Source organism: Microtus pennsylvanicus, chromosome 2, assembly GCF_037038515.1.
Source record: "Microtus pennsylvanicus isolate mMicPen1 chromosome 2, mMicPen1.hap1, whole genome shotgun sequence".
Classification (NCBI taxonomy): domain Eukaryota; kingdom Metazoa; phylum Chordata; class Mammalia; order Rodentia; family Cricetidae; genus Microtus; species Microtus pennsylvanicus.
The window spans coordinates 107,918,758-107,938,913 of NC_134580.1; the positions used below are offsets into that span (position 1 = coordinate 107,918,758).

Here is a 20,156-nt window from a genome sequence, read left to right on the forward strand (position 1 = left end):
AGGCAGCCTTCCTGAGGGGACCACATGTGAACACAGCAGGGAAAGCTGGAACAAACAAGGCCGGTAACTGGGGAAGGAGGGTTGCTGGCATAGCCAACAGCCTGTGCAAAGGCCCCGAGGCAGGCTCTCACTGAGCGTGTTCAAGGGACACTAAGAAGACGAGCATGGTTGGAATGGGGTGAATCACGCAGAAGCATGACTGGCCTTGTGAGGCCTTTGGAGCTACTCTGGAATTTCTGATCTCATTTCAAAACCAATGAGGAAGGCTTCTGGGGAGGTTTGAATGAATGAAAAACAGGGTGGAAAAGTCCAAGAAGAAAGGAGCCAGATGCAGGTAGCATGGTCTTTGGTTTATTATAGAGAGAGCCAAGAAGATTGGCTAATGGGGCTATGTGTAGGGAGGAAGAAAAAGGGATGTGTAAAGGGGACCCCAAGACACTATGCTGGAGGTATCCCACGAGCAGAATCAAAATGGATAAGGGGCCTTTATTCACACTTTAGGGATTTTAGCCATCTTCCTCCTTCCCTCCCTCCATCCTTTCCTCCTCCCTCCCCACACCCAATAATCCTGATTCCATTGTGGTGAGGGCTGGCAGACCCCAGAACAAACCAGGTCTCTCAGCCCCTGAGCTGTGCCATCAATGGAGTTAAAGCCCTGTGACGCTGTCAATTCATTGGCCAGAGCCCACGTGTCCTGACCTATCAGTAGCTATGGTCTCAGTGGTGAGGGGACCCAGAGAGGGTCCCGTGGGGCGTCCCAAGCTCTGGACAAAGCAAAAGCCAGTCGTGAAGAGGAGGGACAGTCTCACTGTTCACTGTCATTTTAAAGCCTGCCTCTAGAGCCTTCAACTTTTGTGCTTTGGACAAGAACCTTACATTCTGCCTCAGTTTTTCTCACTTGTGGAGTGGGGATAAGATTGTATCCAGGGGCCCAGGGAAGAGAGTCACAGTGAGGAGTCAGAAACAGCAGACTCTTTCAGGACTGGGGCTTACAAGGGCTTACCCGTCGGTGTTGGCGCTGATTAGCAGTTTTGCCAGACACTCAGCCCTGGAACCCAGGTCTTTTGATATTCATAGATGTAATCAACATTCTGCCTGGGCACGCAGTGAGGAAGGCTCAGCTCAGCACAGCTGGGCTGGCTCTGGGTAGAAGCAGATCCCCAGAGCTGGAGAACAGTGTTTAGGGCCTGACAGTGCACCCCACCCCTGATGAGCTTAGTCTGGGGAGTAGCAAGCTGGCTGGCTAGCTAGCTGTCTGCTCACTGCCTGCTTGCTTGCCTGCTGAGCGGTTCAGTCTCTTATTTTCCTGGGAAAGCACTAATTACCACATGGCTCCCTGGCGGGGGGGGGGGGGGGGGCTTGTGAATGACCCTTAGGCCCCGGGAGCACCGTTGCTTCTCAGAGAAGGTGCTGTCCTGACCTCCACCTCCCTCACCGCCCCTCCCCCCCAAGAATCCAGAGGGCGGGAGCAAACCGACCATCAACAGGGAAGCTGGGGCTGGGCTCAAACCATTCTCATCTTAGCTCAGTGTGGCATCAGCTTCCTGGGACCCTTGCTAAACATGCAGATTCTCAGACTTTACCTGACACCTACTGAATTTGGGATGGGGTTTTGGAACCTCTGTTTAACCATCTTTCCAGGGGATCTGAAGTTCACCCACACGGGTAAAATCACAGATGTGGGGGGATGTGGTCGAAGAGGGGATTGACAAGTGTGGTCGCGGCACAGGCTGGTAGAGAGATACCTGCCTTCAGATGTGGGCTCCTGGGACTCCTCACTCGGCCAGCTGGGATAGATCACGTCATACACTTAATAGATACTAATTTACATCCCACTGTTCCGTGTTGAAAGTCCTGAGGCTGCAGTTCCAGGGGGGGAAAACCATTGTAATATGAACTTATTTAACCCTTATGAGAAACATTTTGGGTAGGGACCCATCGCTGTCCTAATCGGCACAGGCGAGGAGGCCATGATGGTGACTTGCTCCGTAGCTAATGTCAGCATGCTAAACTTTGAGCTGTTGGGTCTGTCCCCAGATACAACCACTGAACCGCTAGGCTGAGCCAACCTGTAGGGAGGCAGATGAAATGCAAAAAGGGTCACCATAATGACACACATCAACACATGCTGATAAATAAATAAATAAATAAATGAGGAAGAGGATAGGGCATGCAGGGGGGAGAGAGGCATGACCAACAGCGATCTCTGGCAAGACCATGCTGAGAGAGGTCTAGTTGGAGGGGTGTTTTCAACTTTTGCCTTTCTTTGCTGTAAAATGAAGTAGTGACCAGCACCCCTACCAGGTGTGGCATGACCATGCCGCAAGTACAAGACTGCAAAGCATAGTAGACGCTGAAAAAAATATAAGTATTATTATTGTTATGTTGAGAGCTGAATTCAAATCTTGACTACTTGAGAGCCTAAGGGCTGTGTCCTAGGTAAGTCATGACACCCCTCAGAGCCTCCCTTTCTACAGCTACAAAATGGGAATGACAGCAGCTACCCCCAGAAAGGGCAGCTGTCAGGCTCCAAGTGGCCCACCTGAGGGTCAGGAAACACACGGGAGGAACTAGTCTATCGCCTCACTACGCGCTCAGCAGCTTCCTTCCAGTACAGCTGGCCCGTGCTCCCAGCTGCCCAGGGGTCTGTGATACTTATTTTTAATTGTTCTGGCTTCAGAGTTGAGGCCTCTAACTCTAAATGGCTCCTCTTGCCCTGCAAAAATAGGTCGTTGGCAGCTCGAGCCTCCTGACAGGTCCCACACAAAGGCAGCCAGGCCTGGCCTGCTGATGCCAGCCCAGGGCTACGGGAATCAAGAGCAAGCATGAGCAAAGGCTGTATCAGCAGTGCGGAGTCTCTGCAGGCCCCAGCATGCCTGGCAGAATGGCCCTGGTCAAGTCAATGTCTGTCTGGCCTTGTTCCTTTCATCTAGAGATACAAAGGGGTGGCGGGGGCGGGGGGGGGGGAGGCTCAACGAGAGAACAGGGATCTTTGGGCCTGGCGCACAAGGTGATGCTTTTGTCGCTCTTACAGAGGCCAGAACCTCCTGAGATTGCATTCACATCCTGGCCACTCACAGCCGCTGCTCATATTAAAGTTGTCTTTCTTAGTCCTTTTGCATGGACTGGGGCAAAAAAAAAAAAGCCATTGTTGCTTATGTGTGTCTTAGCTTTGAAGTCCCCAGATTCTTTCCCTCCTCCTGCTCATTCAAGTCTCCTCTCTGGTACTCCCACAACACCTACACCACAACACACACACACACACACACACACACACACACACACACTCGGGAAGGGATGAAATTAAATCTTTACTGTACAGCCTCATAGAAAAGGATTGCTTGGCTGTGGAGAATGGACAGGAGAGAGGGGAGAAATGGGCACGGGTGAGAAGACACACAGCTCCCCATCTTGCCTTTGGGAACTGCATTGCTCCTCTTCATGGGTGTCCCAGGCCCTTCTCTTCTCTATGTATTCCTCCGTGGACTACGGATGCTCACCTGACATGGGGAGCAGTACAGGTTAATCCGTCAGCTCCCTGAGCACACGGTCTTGTCCCCGGTCTGTTCCTCCCAACCGCCACATCTCCATCACCCAGAGCACCGTCAAGGACGTAGTAGACAACGCACACGGCAAGCGCATGAATGAATAACATCTGAATTACAGCACCCAGTCTGGCTGCTACGATAACTGGCCCGTATCAATTATCTGTCATAACCTCTGTGACCCCAGGAAGGCTGTACCGAAGCCCACTTAGCTTACACGTTTGCCCACGAATCTCAGTGGACGCACAGTAACTGATGGGTGAGCACAAGTGACTTTTATGTGGACAAATGTCAATTCCCCCACACTAGGATGTGAGAGTGAAGGGGGTAGTTGGGAAGCTCTGCTGAGCGCCTTTGCCAAAGATGCTATATATAAATAGCAGGTGGTACAACGCTGCTTATTCTTCCTAATCCCCCGGTTGCTAATCCCAGGCAGCTCTGTGTCTAGGAGTGTGTGCCTGCCCCAGAACTATGTCTCAGCAGCACAGGGCCGGAGGCCACATTGTTTCGGACTCCAGCCCCCTGGCACCCCAGGCAGATTTTGGAGGCTCTACTGGACACTTCCATGATCCTGCCCGACATCATCTAAAGACCTGGAGACTCCCTGCAGCCTACTTCGGATGCTAAAACCATGCTCTTTCTTGCCTAGTCCCCTGACTCCACACTCTTCTCCCTCCAGCTCTCTCTATTCCAAGTATAGTGGCCTCCTGAGCATAGAAATCAAACATGGTAGTCCCTACTTGATCCTGCCTGCAGCGGTTTGCATGCACAGAGTCAATTCTCTTAGTCTTCTGGACTACCCTCCAGACATGCTGGCGACACACCTTTGTCCTTAGCTAAATAAGTGAACGCACAAGTGCGCACATACACTCCTTACCAGACCTTCTCTGTTCATTCTTTCTGCTTGCGTGTACCTGCATCTTCTACTAGACTGTGGACAGGTTCTTGTTGTAATCCCCTAGGCCCAAAGATAGACAACCGATATTCCTGCTAGGGTTGCCCTGTGGTCCCGCCAGGACTGCTGCCAAACACTTCTCAAACACTGTCCTTGCCCTTGGTACATGGTAAGCTCTTCTTAAAATGCAGTGCAAATATCAACTCATGTAACCCTCCCCGTGGCAGTTCTGGGTCGCTGCTCACATTGTCCTGGCAGCTTAAAGGAAGCCAAGACACAGAAACAAGGTCCTTCTCCAAGTCTGCAGCTTATGAGCTGGGGAGAAAGGATCAAAATCTTGGGCTCTGGTCCCTCCGCCTAACAGCTGCACCTTGCTTGCCTCTCTGGAAGAAAAACACAGAACCAGGCTTTTGGCCAGAGGTGCATAGGACAGACGGGTGCCAATACATAAGGGCTTTCTGCCGGAGGGCTGGGCAAAGCACCCTCCCTGTTTGAGCCTCAACATCCTCTTTATTAAGAGACCGAGCCAGCAGGGCCCCCTTTGCTTCATTATGTCCCTCATCTGCCATCATGGGAAGCAAAATTGGCTATCTCTGAACTTCCTTCAACTCGGAAAGTCTCCAATTAGTAGAGGGTCTTGATGCCTCTTCCCCACCCTGGTGCACAGTCTTCCTCAGATGACCAACAACCCCTTGAGTGCTTCTGCTGTTTCCCCCAAGGAAAGGCGGAGCTAGGGTGCATTTTGCATCCAGAGGCTCCTTTGGGATGATTAGTTCTCCTTTCTCCCATCTTCCTCATTAGGGTCACTGTTTTGCAGCCCAGGCCTCTCCCAGCACAGTTCTGTCTGTGCCCTCTCCAACCTCAATCTATTCTCCCTGATGAGAAGGCCTCTGGTCAGTCTCCTCCCTAAGGCCCAGCCCTACCCTTCTCCTTTCGCTGCCACCCCTTTCTTCCTGCTCCTCTCCCCCAGTGCGTCTTTACCAAGAGGCACTGAAGTCCTTCCTACACACACGCTATTTTTGTACCATCACTCTCTCCTTCCTCTCCCCCTTCCCCCTGCATTTACTTCCTGCTTTTGCTTTACCTCGGGCCAGCTTGGAAAGATTTGGGTCCCTAGGACCCACACCCACCCGGAGGCCGACCTTCTGCTTTGGGACACATGGACAGGGCCCCTTGGGGAGGGGCAGAAAGCAAGCCTCCCCGCCTCCTCCGTTCTCTACCCTGGGCCAGCGCACCACGGTCAGCCTCTTGCCCACAGGAGGGGAGGACTGGCCAGGGTGAGAGACCGGGGCCAGTGGCAATCGGCCGCCACTTCCCCAGTCCACCTTAAGAGGACGGAGTAGCCAGCCCGCGGCGCCGGCCTCAGAAAAACAAGTTTGCGCAAAGTGCTGCGCGGCCAGCCTCTGGGCAGCGGGAGCGGTGCTTCCACCGCCTGGCAGCCCTGCGCGCGGCGGCGCAGGTCCGAGCGGCTGGCGGGGACCCGCACGGGCAGAGCGGGCTCGCGCAGAGCCGAGGCGGGCGGCGCAGCTCGCGGGGCGCACTGGGGCGCGGGCGGGAAGGTGCGGGCGCGGGGCGGGGGCGCTCGGCCGGGCCGCCCTCGCGCTGGCCTCGCGACGGCTCCGCGCCGCCCGCACTCGCTCTGCGAGCTGTCTCTGCTCGCGCTCGCTCTCGGTGCTCGGTCCCCGCTCCCTCTCCCTCTTCCTCTCCCCCTCTCTCCCTCTCCCTCGCTATCCGCTCCCCCGCCCCCGTGCCTCTGGCTCTGCGCCTGGCTCCCTCGGGTCCGCTCCCCTTTCCCGCCGGCCTGGCCCGGCGTCACGCTCCCGGAGTCTCCCCGCTCGGCGTCTCGTTGTAGGAGGGGGTCAGATCACCCCGCCGGGCGGTGGCGCTGGGGGGCAGCGGAGGGGGAGGGGCCTTAGTCGTTCGCCCGCGCCGCCCGCCCGCCTGCCGAGCGCGCTCACCGCCGCTCTCCCTCCTTGCTCTGCAGCCGCGGCCCATGGAGCCCGCCGGCCCGGCCCCTGGCCGCCTAGGGCCGCTGCTGCTCTGCCTGCTGCTCTTCGTGTCCTGTTCCTGTCCAGGTAAGCACCCTCAGCTCCCCACTGCCACCCTCCCCAGGCTGCGTCTCAGGCCCCGCACACTGCCGCTCAGCTCATGTCGACGGATGCCTGTAACCGGGGTTACAGATGCAAAATTGAGGCCCAGAGAGGGTCAGCCACTTGCCCAAGGTCACATAGCCAAGGCTAGAAGCCAGGATAGAACTCTTCTACGGATCTGCCCTGTGGACTGTGACTGGGTAGCCCTGCGCTGAGCAGCAAGGTATAGGAATGAGTTGGTTTTTACCGTACCCGTTGCCCAACCCGAATGAGGAGGCAGGCTGGCTATTGCTTTCGGCAGTAGGGCGCCTGGCTTCCCTAGTAGCTCCCTTGCTAGACTTGATTGGAGAGAGGGTGGGGGGCAGAGGTCCTCCCGCTCTGCTGGGCTGTTGGGATGAGGGAAGAGTGAGCTCTCCCCCTAGTACCAGAACACGCCTGTTAGTGTATGGAGGTGTGTGTGTGAGGGGAGAGAGGCCTGGGTAATCAGCCGACCCTTGGGAGACACAGTGGGTTTACCTGTGGTGGCACAGCCTCTCCCTGGATGATCTCCTCCCGCTACCCTCCTGCCTTCCTTAGGCAGGCTTCCAGAAGCTCCCTGCAGTTCCCGCATGTACCTGTGGCTCTGAGCTTGTCTTCTTTGTTGGTCTACATCAAACACCTGGCTGTTTCCAGCAGGAGGGCTCTGAAGGCCGGTTGGCCAAGGAGTGAGGTCACCATTCAGGAGTCCTGCATCTTAAAAGGGTTTTGCAAAAATCCTGGGTCTCTCCAGGAAGGATAGGAAGGTCAGAGACATAGCCGGGGAGGGAGAAAAGGGAGCCTTGTTTAGTGTCTTCTTGGATCGGTGTTATGAGCATAGGGATCTCTGTACCATCCTGCTTTTGCAGGGAGGTAAAGATGTTCTCGGCATTCCCTCCCTCCTCACCAACGTTTGCCTAGATCCTGGCATCCGATAGCAGCGTAGAAAGAGGGGCGAGAGAGCCAGCCCCAGGGAAGAGAGAACCGGCAAGCTGGAAGAGGTGGGGCAGCCAGGAGGTTTCCCCTGATCCCGGGGAACCCACCAAGTGCCCCTCCCCATTCATAGTTTTCAGTCACTGTTGGGTCCTTTCAGGGCCAACTGATGCATTTTGCCTCTCTCCTGTGAGTGGTGCTGGGGTCTGATGTGCTTCCTCCTGCCTTGCCAGTGCCCCAGCCTTGCCCTGCCATCCTCCGGGACTCGGGAGCCCACGGGCATCTCTTTGACGTCCAGAAAGCTGGGCTCAGATTAATATATAAATGCTTACCCTAGACCTCTTTCTGACTAGGCCCCTGTGATTCAGTCCCTGGCAAATGGGTAGTGACTGACAAGTGTTCAACCCAGCAGCCTGCCCTTCCTGGGCTCTGGTTGGGGGATGACAGCACCTTTCTTAGGAGCATATCTCTCCCCCCTTCCCCACCCTGACTTTTTAAAACTATCTATAAAATGGTAAAGTTGGACCTTCATTTCCAACCCATTCAGCATCAGTAACCTGAAACGGTGGGAGCTGTGAAGGGCCATAGGTGAACTTCATAGTGTTAAGTCTTAGGAGGTGAGAATGAGATTCTCGGTGAGGAAGGGGGCGGGTGTATGGCCACTGAGCTGCAGCCTCTCAGCAACCTGCACCCTTAGTTCACTGGGGCACAGCCTCAAGCTCATGTCTTTCCTATGGGAGGGGACTTCAGCCCCCACTGGACTCAGTCTCCCTTATTCAGGGTGTGGTATTTACAGCTAAGAAGAAGTCAGCTAGAAGGATGGGCAGGTAGAAGGCAGTGATCCAGTTTTCTAGGAACATGGATTTGTTTGAGCAAGGAACCCAAATGTCAGCTTAGAGAGGACAGCTTTGGGTGGAATGACTGCTGTCTCTGGCAGAACTGTCATCCTGGGAGGTGTCATGTGATTGCTGGGCTTCACAAGATCACTGCTTGGGTGAAGGGAGCTGGTCATGTGAATTATTGCCTCCGGGAGGCAGGAGAGGAAGTTTCTAAAGATTGCGCTTGACACAGATGATGCCAAAGGAAAATTCTAAAAAGACTCCGGTGAAGTCACCGCCGTGGGTTCTTGCAGCCGGTGTAGGGACCGAGCCTGAGATTCACAATGAGATGGGAACAGGCTTCACAGTCGACTACAAGATGCTTACCTGGCCCCGGCTGGGACTCTTCTGCTCCAGTAGGAGGTGGCCGAGGGAAGTCGAGGTTCCAGTTTTGAGGGCCAGTGGCCCCTCCAGTGAACCTGTGACCCTTGGGTAGATGCTAGCATGCCGGTGGCTCCTCTGTGCTTTCCTAAGCCCTATAGCTATTCTCACTTCCTCTTTCATAGTAAAAAGGGGGTGCAGTGGGAGCTAACTGCGGCGCTTGACGTGCAGAGGATTTTGGAAGGTTCATTGAAGGCTTGGTGTTCTCTGGCTACTTTGTGGCCATTAATTTTCCCTGCTCCCATGTCATGGGGACACATGGGCTGATTTTTCTTTGCTTGCACTCAGTCCATAAAAAGTCCTGATTTGAACTGTGTGTCGAGAGAGGGAAGAGAACCAATGTTTACAAAGTAGCTCACTGCGTTCCAGGCCTGGTACTTTGTCTACACTGCCTCATTTACCAGCGGTGTGCCATTTGGCTCTTCTTACCAGTGATATACAGATAAGGAAAACTGAGTCCAAAACCTGTCCAGTGTGTAAGTGGTAAAGGAGCCAGAATTCCAGATTCAGCTTCTGGTGGGAGAAATAAAAGGCTTGGGAGCATGCAGTCCACACTGTTGGGGTAAGAAGAGCCACCTGAGGCTTAGCTGGAGAGTTATGGGGGGGGGGCTCCTGTGAGCAAAGGCTTTTGGTTGAGCCTCCCTGCAGCCCACTGAGCAGGGCACTGGCAGCTTCTTGGTTGCACAGATGTCAACACACGGGGAGTGATGTGGCTCGAACAGAGGCCCCATCTGGGCTGGTGAGCTCTGGATTCCCCGGCACTGGAAGGCTCCTCCCTGCGTCTTGCCCTTTGCAACAGATGGAGCGCAGTGGGCGAAAGGAAGGGAGTCTAAAAGTGCTGAGTGGTTCCCACATGCACCCCCTCGCTGCTTGCAGTGCCTGCGTGTGACAGGTTATTTCTTATTTGTCATCACGGGCTGATGGAAGTAGACCCTCCTTAACCTTGCTCAGACTCCTGGGCACAGCTGTGAGGACCGCTCTGACCATGCCGTCAGGTCACGCCCCAGCTCCACCACTCCTGGGTGGTTCTTTGAACTAAATTTCCTGGAAGAAAAAAAAAGTAACACCAGGGCCTGGGTGTCCCCCCACCAGACCTCAGTTCCTACATGTTTTCCAACAGGAATACAGTTCATATGCTGTGAGCTCACAGGGCTTCTCCACTGCAGACTGAAGTCTGAATGGTCACTCACACACCTCCTAAAGGCCAGAGGAATCCCACATGGGAGACCCCACCACCACCGCATGAACAAGAAGCATTTGATTTGTACTATCTCTGTTAATGTGCAACCTAACCCAGTTTGGCTCTTGGACAAATCCGTGTGCCTGGCTAGTAGCTTCTTATCTCTCTACTTTTGCTTCTGCTGTTCCATCAGAAATGGCCTTCCCTGCACTTCCTTGCCTCCCTTTGTCTTAACCCTCATCCTCCCAGGTTCACTCTACATGCCTCCCGCTCCAAGGAGCTGATTCCTCTGACCCTCTCCCATGACTTTATCTGTTCCTCTCTGAGGCTACTTACTACATCTTCTCTGTTTGGTGCCTGCGTATTGCGTGTTTAACTCTCAGATCTGCTTCTGCAGCCCCACTGACTATTAGCCTCACCCAGTACACACAACAGTGCCAGGACCCCCCGGGGAGTCAGGTCTGGTCCTGCCACCTACTTGAACAATTTGCTGAACTTCTCTGGGTCTCCTTTTTTTCTCTAGAAATGAGGGATGTCATTAGCAGCTCTTTCTCAGGGAATAAGTCAATTAATGCAGATTCAGATGGTGCTTGAAGCATGCCTGGTGCCTGTAAGCTATCATGCAATCGCTGCTTTATGCTCTTTGACTTGCCCGTCCTGGTACCTGTTAGCTCTCAGGCAGCCAGTGTTTCTTCCTGTTTGACTTGCTCATCTATAACACGGGGATGGATTTTTGTCAAGCAGTCCATCTAGCATGGCTCCTGCACATAGTGGGCACTCAGAAGACAAGGACCACAAGTAAATGTCAGTATGGCTCAGTGATCTCTTTTCCCCTGAAGCTTCCTCCTGGGGGATGGACAGGTTGTGAGGAATCCAGCACTGTGATCTAATTGCCTTGTTAGTGCCAATGAGCTCTGGACCCAACCTGACTCTAGGTGTCTCCCTCTGGACTCAGCGTCTGGAACTGTGGCTTCCCAACCCTGGAAAGCTGGAGGGGCTGGGAGCTGCTCCCCGTGCAGTGGGATAGAGGGCCGACTGAGCTTAGCAAGGGTCTCCAGGGATGCAGTCAGGTCAGGCCAGGCCCAGGAGGGAGATGCCAGGCCTCCTTCGATACAAGCCAACACTTTTAAAACAGGGCTGGGCATTTCCACTGTGAAAGCCAGAGTCCTGGCAAGGTCCTCAATTCTGTGAGAAAATGCTAAAAATAATCATCATAATCCCGGCCTCCGTGCTACTGTGTGTGATCCTAGTGGGTCTCAGAGCTACCCTGGGGGAGGCGCCATTGGTGATTGATTGATCATCTAGCCCACTTGACCAGCGAGGGGATGATGGCTCAGCAAGGTGTCTGCATCGGATGGCCACCCAGATCAATCAGCCTGGGCTTCAAAGCCTATGCTCCACCAGGCTTTAGACATCTCCTTGCTTTGTTTGGCAAGTCGGGAGGCCAATGACCAGGGCTTCTGGCACCCTGCTCTCTTGAGAGAGCTCATAGAGTTTTATCGATCAGTGTATCCTCCAGGAGATGAGGACAGCAGATGTTTCCAAAATGTGCTCCCACCCACATGCTGGGGGGGGGTCTATTATGATGGCCGATGCTGTTTTCCTGTTCATATGAGGTTCCTGGAACCTGGCAGGATGGGTCTTCCCTCTCAAGTGCCTTGCCAAGCTTTTGGTCCAGGAAGATGTGGAACAGCAGAGGCAGAAGTAGAAAGCGTGGTCCTTGGTGCCAGAAGGGTTTCCTGGCACATCCATTTGGGGCTCTGAAGCTTCAGATCAGTTTAGTAGCCGAGGACATGCAGTGCTGGGGTCGGAGAAGATGGGGCACTGGAGTGAGCAGCTGCTGGGGAAAGTGGCTAGAATAGATGATGGCCATACCAGGTCTATACAGACATTGCCCCATTGCTCCACGCCAGCCATCCATACCTTCCAGAAACAGAAGCATGAGGTGGCAGAGAATACTCAGTGTACCTGTCCTTGGCACAAAACACATGGTCTTCCCATGTTCTTCAATTTTTTTTTTGGAAACTTCAGACATGTGCAGAATAAAAAGAAATGATAAAATGGCCCAGCTTCAATACCAAATGACTGCCTGTCTTTCTTGTTTCTCTTGGATTTCCTGGGTTATGTGAACATGCACAAGGAGTCTTGCACAGCACGTCGGACACAGCCATTCCTCATGGATGCTCAGATTACACGGCTTCCTTTGCGCTGTTGTCCGATCTTCACAGAGAGCCAAAAGTATGGATTTTACCCATTTCATAGATAAAGAGACCGAGGCTCCCAGAAGCCAAGCAAGGCTCCTTCCAAGCCACTCAGCCAGCTAGAACCCAAGCCATAGTCTGCTTACTCTTGATTGCTGTGCTGTCCATATCAGGGTGATCTCAATTATATTTGTGCAGTGTTCTTGAGCATGTGATAAGTGCCACTGGATTGAACAGCTGCTTCAGGTTCAGGTCCCTGGAGCTGTGGCTGTGAACAAGGTAGACACATCCCCTGTTCTCATGAGCTGGCATTCTAATGAGAGAGCAAAAACAAACCCAAGTAAACAAATGATAGGTTGCCGCCAGCCGTTTCTGTCTATGCTTGCTTGTTTCTTGTTTGGTTCTTTCAGCCCAGTCTCCCCAGCTAGGATATAGGTTGTACGAGGGTAGAGACGGTGATGCCAGGCCTACTGGGACCTTCACCCAGGACCTGGCCCACAGTGGGTGGGTCAGTCTACATTCGTGGACTAGAAGAACAACATGCGTATGAGACCTCCCTTTTTAAAGAGAAAGCCTGCGAGCCATGAGGTTGCACGGGCAGAGACTGCTTCCCCAGATGCCACAAAGTCCTCCTCCAGGGCCCAGGCCATGACTATACTCCAAATCTCTCCCAATGTGCTGCAATCCCAGGAAGCGCACGCCAGTGCCTGATACGGAGGCAGCGGAGCAGCCCTAGCACGGGTGTGTAAATCCCACTGTACACGCCCTCCTGCTTCAGACTCCATGGTGATAGTCACCTCACAGGTGCTGATGCTGGCGTGGGAAGTGCCAGGCTTTGTGAGGAGGACCCTAATCCTGTGACTTCGCCAAGGCATCCAGTTAGGCAGTCTGGTGAGAGACGGTGAAGATGTCCAGAAAAGTGTGAGTGAGGCCCCCCAACCTCCCTGTGGCCTTGACCCCATGGTACTCCAGAGTCAGGAGGTGATAGTTCTGTCCTGCCGGGTCCCTGCAGAAGCTCCATACTTAAGGCCCGCTCTGCTCTGTTCGGCATTGGTGGTCTTTAGGAGTCTTTATGGCCCTGTATGTCCTAGCCTCATCCTATGTGGACTGCAGAGAGCAGGTAGAGTCCCCAACCTCACTGACTTTTCCTTCTAAAAGGGAGGCTTCGACAGGTCTCTCCAGCTGTGGCACCCTGGCCAGCTTCTCCTTTGGCACAGGCGACCATGCGGCAGGCACCCTCTGTGCGCTCATTCCTGGCTGACACTGGGACACATGTCTTCTTTCTGCTCTGTGCACCCTGGCTTCCCCGTCTGCAATCTGGAACCCATTCTCACTGTTCTTCCCTGCACAGAGGCCGTGAAGGGTTAAGGGAACTAATAGCTAAGCTGGAAAAGCTCTACGAAAGGAATCAGTGAATCACGTCAGCTTAGCTGGGGAGAGAGCCCACCCGGAGACTGCCTTCTGCTGGCTTGGGGCACGGTAACCGTGGTGGATGATGTTTAATAGGTGCGTGCTGCCTTCAGTAAAGCCTTAAGCCTGACCAGGAGAATGCGCACAGACCCGTGACAGCCTCAGAATATAGAACCCTGGGCAGGAGGCCCCATCTTGACAGAAGCACCCTCACAGGATGGTGCCAGGTCTCAGGCTTGAGGGCTCCAGGCCTCATATGGAGGAAGGACTGGTAGCAGCAGCTGGCGTCTTATGGGGCTGTCTGGTCTGTCCGTTGCCCTTGGAGGGCATGCTGGGCAGTACGGTGCTTCTTTCAGAGCAAGTCAGGGTTGGAAGTTGGGAGGCAGCCAATGGGTTCCTAACCTCCACCCTCACTTCCTGGAGGGAAGAAGGCTCTTCGGTTTCTGAGACACCACTCCAGTGACTGTGACAGTAATGACTTCAACCTCTCTCAGCGACTTCTGGTCCCCAGAGGTCCATTACAGTTCAAAGGGCATTCTCAGTACACATATATTTGCAGTTTTTGTGGGGTTTTTTTTCCTTTTTTTTCCCAGCCGTTGGGCAAACATGGCCAGGCCACAAAGCATGGCTTTGTCACCTTCAGGTTCTGTCTGACCTAGCTGCTGCTCGTCAAGTCACTGGCCGGTGTGTCAGTCTGCGCGGTGGTTTTGTGTATTTTATGGCAGAGAGACCCCGAAGCTCCTCCAGCTGAAGGACATAGCCGTCTTTTTTTCTCCTCCTTTAAATGCCCAGACACACGGGAGTCGCCGCCTGCACTAAGCACTTGCCCGCCTGGGTCCGGCGCTGAGCTCCTGTGGCCTAAACCTCATAGCAACACCAGCTTCCTTTTACATCGAAGCCAGAGGCCCACAGTGCTTAGGATGCTAACTGGACTCATAACTGGGAGGAGGATGAGAATCCAAACCAAAACATTTAGCAAATGCTGGCCGCTGCTCTAAACCTGAGGAATGAAACTGAGTCCCTGTTCTCGGAGTACTTAAAAGCCAGTCCAAGGTGGAGAATCGGACACTGAGAACACGAAATAAATGTGAAACGTGTGAAGTAGTAGGTGATACATGGAAAACACAAACAGAGCAAAGCGCGGGGCATACCGTTTCATGCAGGTGGCAGGGAATGTTCCAGATAGACCTGCGTGAGGGGACATGCCGTGTATGTGAACGTCTAAGGAATGGAGCAATGGGCAGATGGGATGGCATATCCGAGGCTCTGGGGTGGTCAGGTAATGTGGTATGGTTGCAAAAGAGCAAGGACACAGGGTCCAGGGGGAGACACTGTAAGGATCCTGGTTCTCGGTGTAGTAGGGGCCTCAGCAAAGAACAGAGGGGAGATGCCTTGACTACGAGGGAGCGTGTCTTGTGGAGAGATGAGGTGGAGTCAGGGAGGCCACTGGGGTGGAGTGCAGTGGAGGGGGGGCGGGATAGGAAGATGGAGTTCATCCATAGCTTGGGATTTGAGCCAGCAGGATTGGCTAATGGGTGGGGTGTGCAGCCCGGGAGAGAGGAATGAGAGGCCACGTGGCTCTCCACTCAGTTCTCCACCACTGAACATGTGTTTTCAAGTAGGGGCAGAGCTGGATCCCTGCCTACAGATGAGGGAGCTGCTTTGCCAAGTCACCCCTCTGGGGACAAGACATGCAGGCCTCTAACCTCAAGCCAGAGCTCGGCACTGTCTGAGTACCTTAGGAGTTTACTGCCTCACAGAGAAGCCACCAGGGACGTGGCACCATGCCCAGTCCTCGGAGTTGCCTGCACTGGAGATAAAGTGGAGGCTCTTCCTGTTGACCAGGCCTCCTGTCTGACTCGGATGCTTCAGGGTGGGTGGTAGCGCCTACTGCACCATCAGGACTTGTCTACTCGGTGGTCTGTCCAGCGGTGCCAGCAGAAGGTGCAGGGATGGTCTGCCCCCCAGATGTGTGTTGGAAGCTATTCTCCCAAATACTAAGTTGACCCAGCTCTAGGCCAGTCCCATTCCAGTTTTTTGCTGGATTTCCACAGACTCTACTCTGGTCCCTGCCTGCGAGGCCCTTGCCTCACCTCACCTCTTTGTCTTTACTCATGGTTTCTCCTGCTTTTACCTGGTCTCTGTCGGCTTCAAGACCCGGCTCAGGGACCACCACCTTCAGGAGGTCTTCTTGGAGTCAGCCCCTTGCCAAGAGCCCCCCCCCCCAAGATTCCTTTCATAATATTTAGCAACTGATATGTAGCCATGACTTGTTTCATGGGTGCCCCCAGAGTAAGCTATTGAAGGATAAGGCCCAAATTCCTCATTTTCCTGTGGTGTCTAGGACAGGCCCTGCCAGCGGAGGAGGCTTTGTAGGCGGGAATAGATGAATCATTCGGAGGAAAACCACTGACCAGCCACAGATGTCAGAGCCCTAAGCTCCCAACTTGGCAACCACGGAGTCCAAGCAACTGTACACTGGGGCAGCCCCCTCTAGAATCCAGTGTTGGGGACCTCCTGCCTCTGCTCTGGGGCCAGCACAGAGCGCAAGTGGCCTTGGGAAGTTAGTACGGCCTCTCCCGGGCAGGAACGCAGGGTTAGCACCGTGCAGACTTGGCCCGCTGGGAGTTGATGGTGATGATGACAGTGGCCCTCCTGCTCCTCCCTCCTCTGACTGCGCTCTGTGCAGAATCTTATTTCACAACTTCTGAGTCAGGCATGTTCCCATCTGGCCACACTGGTAAACATGAGTGCATGGGTACACAGCATGTTCATAAACACTGACCCTGTGTGCCTCCCTGCTTATGTATAGTGCACACACACACCTCTGTGTACACACCATGCATACATGTTCTTGCGGTTACCTTCCCCATGTACATACTCATTCACCCTCAGACATTCCCCCACAGACAGCACAGTCCAGACAGTCGCCCCGTTATGGACTCGCTCACCCCACTCCTTCTGAAGACCCTCCAGTGGTGCACTCCCCAAAGTCTCTGCACACATAATCAAATTTCCGCATATGGCACCCTGCTGTGTCTCTCCCCAGAACCCTATATACCCACCCAGTAAAAGCTCCGCACACTTATGTGTGTTCACACATGCATCTGCAATCAGTCTATACGTGCTCTTATGTGTACACTCAGCATGCTTGTGTTCACATGTTGTCTGTGTGTAGTGCTGGGCATTAAATTCAGGACTTTACATGCTGTGAAGCACTCCACGCCCCCCTTTATATCTCATGGTACAAGTATTGGCACAACGGGCTTTTCTACCCAGCCACCAAGTCACAACCGGAAGGTATGGGCAATAGCACCGATGAAGTGTGTGCTGATTGAGTTTGCACTGCAGACTATCCGAGAACAACATAAAGGAGGAAGAGTTATTTTAACCAATGGTGCCAAAGAACTGGGTCCATGGTCACGTGGCCCCATACGCTTGGCAGAGCATCTCGGCAGCGGGTGTGTATGACCGAGGAACTGGTGTGTTGGTAGACAGAAGCAAAGGGATGCTGGCTCCTGCCTGGTTCTGTCCCCACCCCACCCCCCACTCCCACTTCATTCCTTTGGAGTTTCTACCCCGTGACGTAGTCCACCCACACCCTGGGTTAGCCTTGCTGCTCAGTAAATCCTGCCTGGAAATGTCCCCACAAACGCATCTGGCGGTCTGCCTTCCGACTCTCCTAGTCGATTCTGAATCTAGCCAAGTAAACAGTGAAGGTGGACCAGTGCGAAATCCTAGTGTGCGGGTGACAAGCCCCAGACGACAACGCGGATGTTGACGGGGTGTCCTGCTGTGTGCTGAGGGTTAGGGGTGCTGGGCTTGGCATCTGGAGTCTTCCAGGGATGAGGCTTTGGGGAACTCGCATCTGGGGGGTGGCTAGGCCCCGCCCTCCACCTTAGCTTCACTTCTTCATTGGTGTGGTTTCCTCGTTAGAAAGAGCACAGTTCTTTTATTCACTTCTTATGAAGCCATTTTTCTTCATCTTCAAAGCTGCATGTGAGTATTACTGTGTTTTAAAGTGGAGTGTGTGTTTCTAAGCCCACTAGTCGGTTCTCAGCCCCTCCTTACTGCACAACACTCAGCATACTGGTTAAGCATTTGCCATTTTGGCCAATAGAAGAAAAAAAAGATTCCAGGTGACGGGACAGTGGTCACCAGGGGGGGGGGGGGTGAGGTGGGGTAGAAGGTGTAATCGGATTAGCCATCGGGAGCTGTTTTTCCTATGGATCGGAGTTCTTCTGAACGTTGAAGTCACTTACATGACTTCCTCAAAATCTGACTTCATAACTAGTGTGCCAAGACAGCACACAGCCCTCAGTCCATGAGGATCCCATGATTCATCACTGCCTTCCACGGCAACAAGCTCACAGGGCAGTTACCCCGCCCTAGAAACACACTCATGATTTTGTATCTTTTCCCAGAGCATTAAACATGAGCTACAAAAAGAAAGACTAATGTATCCAATGTAGAACTTACTGTAAAGCGGTAGGAAAGCGGAAAGTGGTATTCCCCACCCCACCCCCACTCCCACGTGGAACTAGCCCTAGCACACAGAGGTGCTGATTTTACTGATCCAGGCCTCTTCCTCCAGACATGTGGCTTCTCAATCCACCACAGACGTGTAGTCAGCATCTACTCTGTCACAGGGACAGTTGTCAGGAGTCGGAGACACAACAGTAAGCAAAAGGGACCGAATTGCAAAATAGAAGCTCATTCAAACAGCAGACATATATGGAACGTACATGTTACATGTATAACTTTTTTCAAACGCAGTGAGACCCTGCATGCATTCCTTTGGAGTTGTAGGGCCAGTGCTGGGCCCCTTGCATGTAGGCAAGTGCCCTTCCACAGAGTTATATGTCACACAGCTGTATGCTTTCCTAAATATTCACCCGGAAAATATCCCAGGTAGAAATTTAAAATGGAAAGGCAGCTTTATCAGTTTTAGGCCCACAGTCCAAAGACAGTCTATCTTTTGCTTGTGAACAGTGACACTCCACAGAACCACGGCCACCCTGAAAATACAGGTTTCCTTAGACTATTTCACATAGGAGCACAAACAGGCCGCACAAACAGAAGCAAATCACACGGAAACTGCCACTCAGAAGGAGTCTCTGACAGCCCTTAACTCTTTTAATAACCTGTTTCCCCTTGAAACTCAAGATTTAGGATCAAGGCAAATGTCACCCGATAGCCCTGACAGTCAGCATATTTTGTTGTGATCCTATACGGCCTTTCATGGCCGTGGATTTAGCCATCAGATGGCTCTAAGTGGGATCAGAGGTCTCCTTTCCGTGGATACAGTATCCTCCGGTTCCCACTGCCCTCGGGATGCCTAAGTGAGCTCAGAGTGTTTGCCCAGCCCTTAGTTTTCGGACGGTGTGATTTCATGGCACTTTTATTCGCTGATTTTCACTACAGCTCATCAAAGTGTTGGCAGCAATGATCGTTAATGGTATTATGTGAGGCTTTTCAAACGATTTATTTTATTTTAAGCCATGTGTGTGTGAGGCGAGGGTATGTGAATGTGATTGCAAGTCCCAGAAGGAGGCATCGGATTCCTCTGGAGTTACAGGGGATTGTGAGCCTCCGTGTGGGTGCTGGGAACCAAATCCAGGTCCTCTGAAAGATCAGCACCCACTCAACCTCTGAGCCTTTTCTCTAGCCCTGATATTATTATTTGGTTTTTAGACTTTTTGTTTCATTTAAATACTTTACAAAAGTTGGGGTGTTTTATTTTTGCTGTTGATTGTTTTTGCATAGCCACCCTGTTATTTTAAACTGTGTCACGGAAAATGTTACATTATCACAGTTTGCTATGAGTGCCTATAATTCACCTGTGGATAAGCTGCATCCTCTTCCCCTTCCTCGTTCCTGTCACTTGTTCTTTGGGTTATTCCCCATATCTTCATGGTCTTTACGGGGAGACCTACAGGTGTCTGTGATTGGGTCCTCAAGGAAGTGCCTAGCACACACTATGAGCACTGTCACGCTGCTGGCCACCCTGCTGTCCACCCTGATGTCCACCCTGCTGTCCACCCTGCTGTCCACCCTGCTGGTCCACCCTGATGTCCACACTGCTGGTCCACCCTGATGTCCACCCTGCTGTCCACCCTGCCAGACTGCTCCCCACCGCCACCACCAGCAGTGTGTGACACCGACAGGGATACTGTCTGGTTTAGGCCCCAGAATGGTGGTGCTGCTCTCTGCCCAGGCCAAAGAGGGCAGGAAATGGTTTCCTTGGCAGTGTCAGCCTGATGACCCCAGGCCCGGCCCACAGAAGTGTGTTTTAACAAGCGCAGTTACCAGAACAGAACCTGCAGAGTGAAAGAAAAGCAAGCAAGCAAGCAAAAATAATAATAATGAAAAAAACCCTGTTGGAAAATACACAGAGAGATTAAAATAATGTTTGGCACTTAGATCACACTTTTAAAATTCTTCAAACGCTTTAGAAACACTAGCTAATTAATTAAGCTGCCGAAATCTGCTTGCAGTTGGTCGAGAGCTCCAGAGGAGCTAAAGAAAGACGGGGCTGAGGGGAGGAGCCAGCCCTCCCCAGCCCCAGATTTTATTGTCACCTGCCTGGGGTGTGATTACAGGCCTCTGGCTGCATCACAAGAATAGC

General features: G+C 53.0%; 1 protein-coding gene across 10 annotated transcripts in view; it reads left to right on the forward strand.

Annotated features, from left to right (window-relative positions):
• Positions 1–5,303: 5,303 nt before the first annotated feature.
• Sirpa (signal regulatory protein alpha) overlaps positions 5,304–20,156 on the forward strand; it is a 38,134-nt gene continuing 23,281 nt past the window's right edge. For 3 of the 10 annotated variants that reach the window (XM_075962133.1, XM_075962134.1, XM_075962141.1), the window contains exons 1-2: positions 5,304–5,333; positions 6,425–6,515. In XM_075962133.1, coding sequence (XP_075818248.1) covers positions 5,319–5,333; positions 6,425–6,515 — 106 coding nt within the window. In that variant the 5' untranslated portion in view covers positions 5,304–5,318. Of the gene's footprint in view, positions 5,334–5,419; positions 5,718–5,771; positions 5,900–6,296; positions 6,516–20,156 lie in introns of those variants that run through there. The other 7 variants (XM_075962138.1, XM_075962143.1, XM_075962140.1 and 4 more) reach the window with 6 other exon arrangements.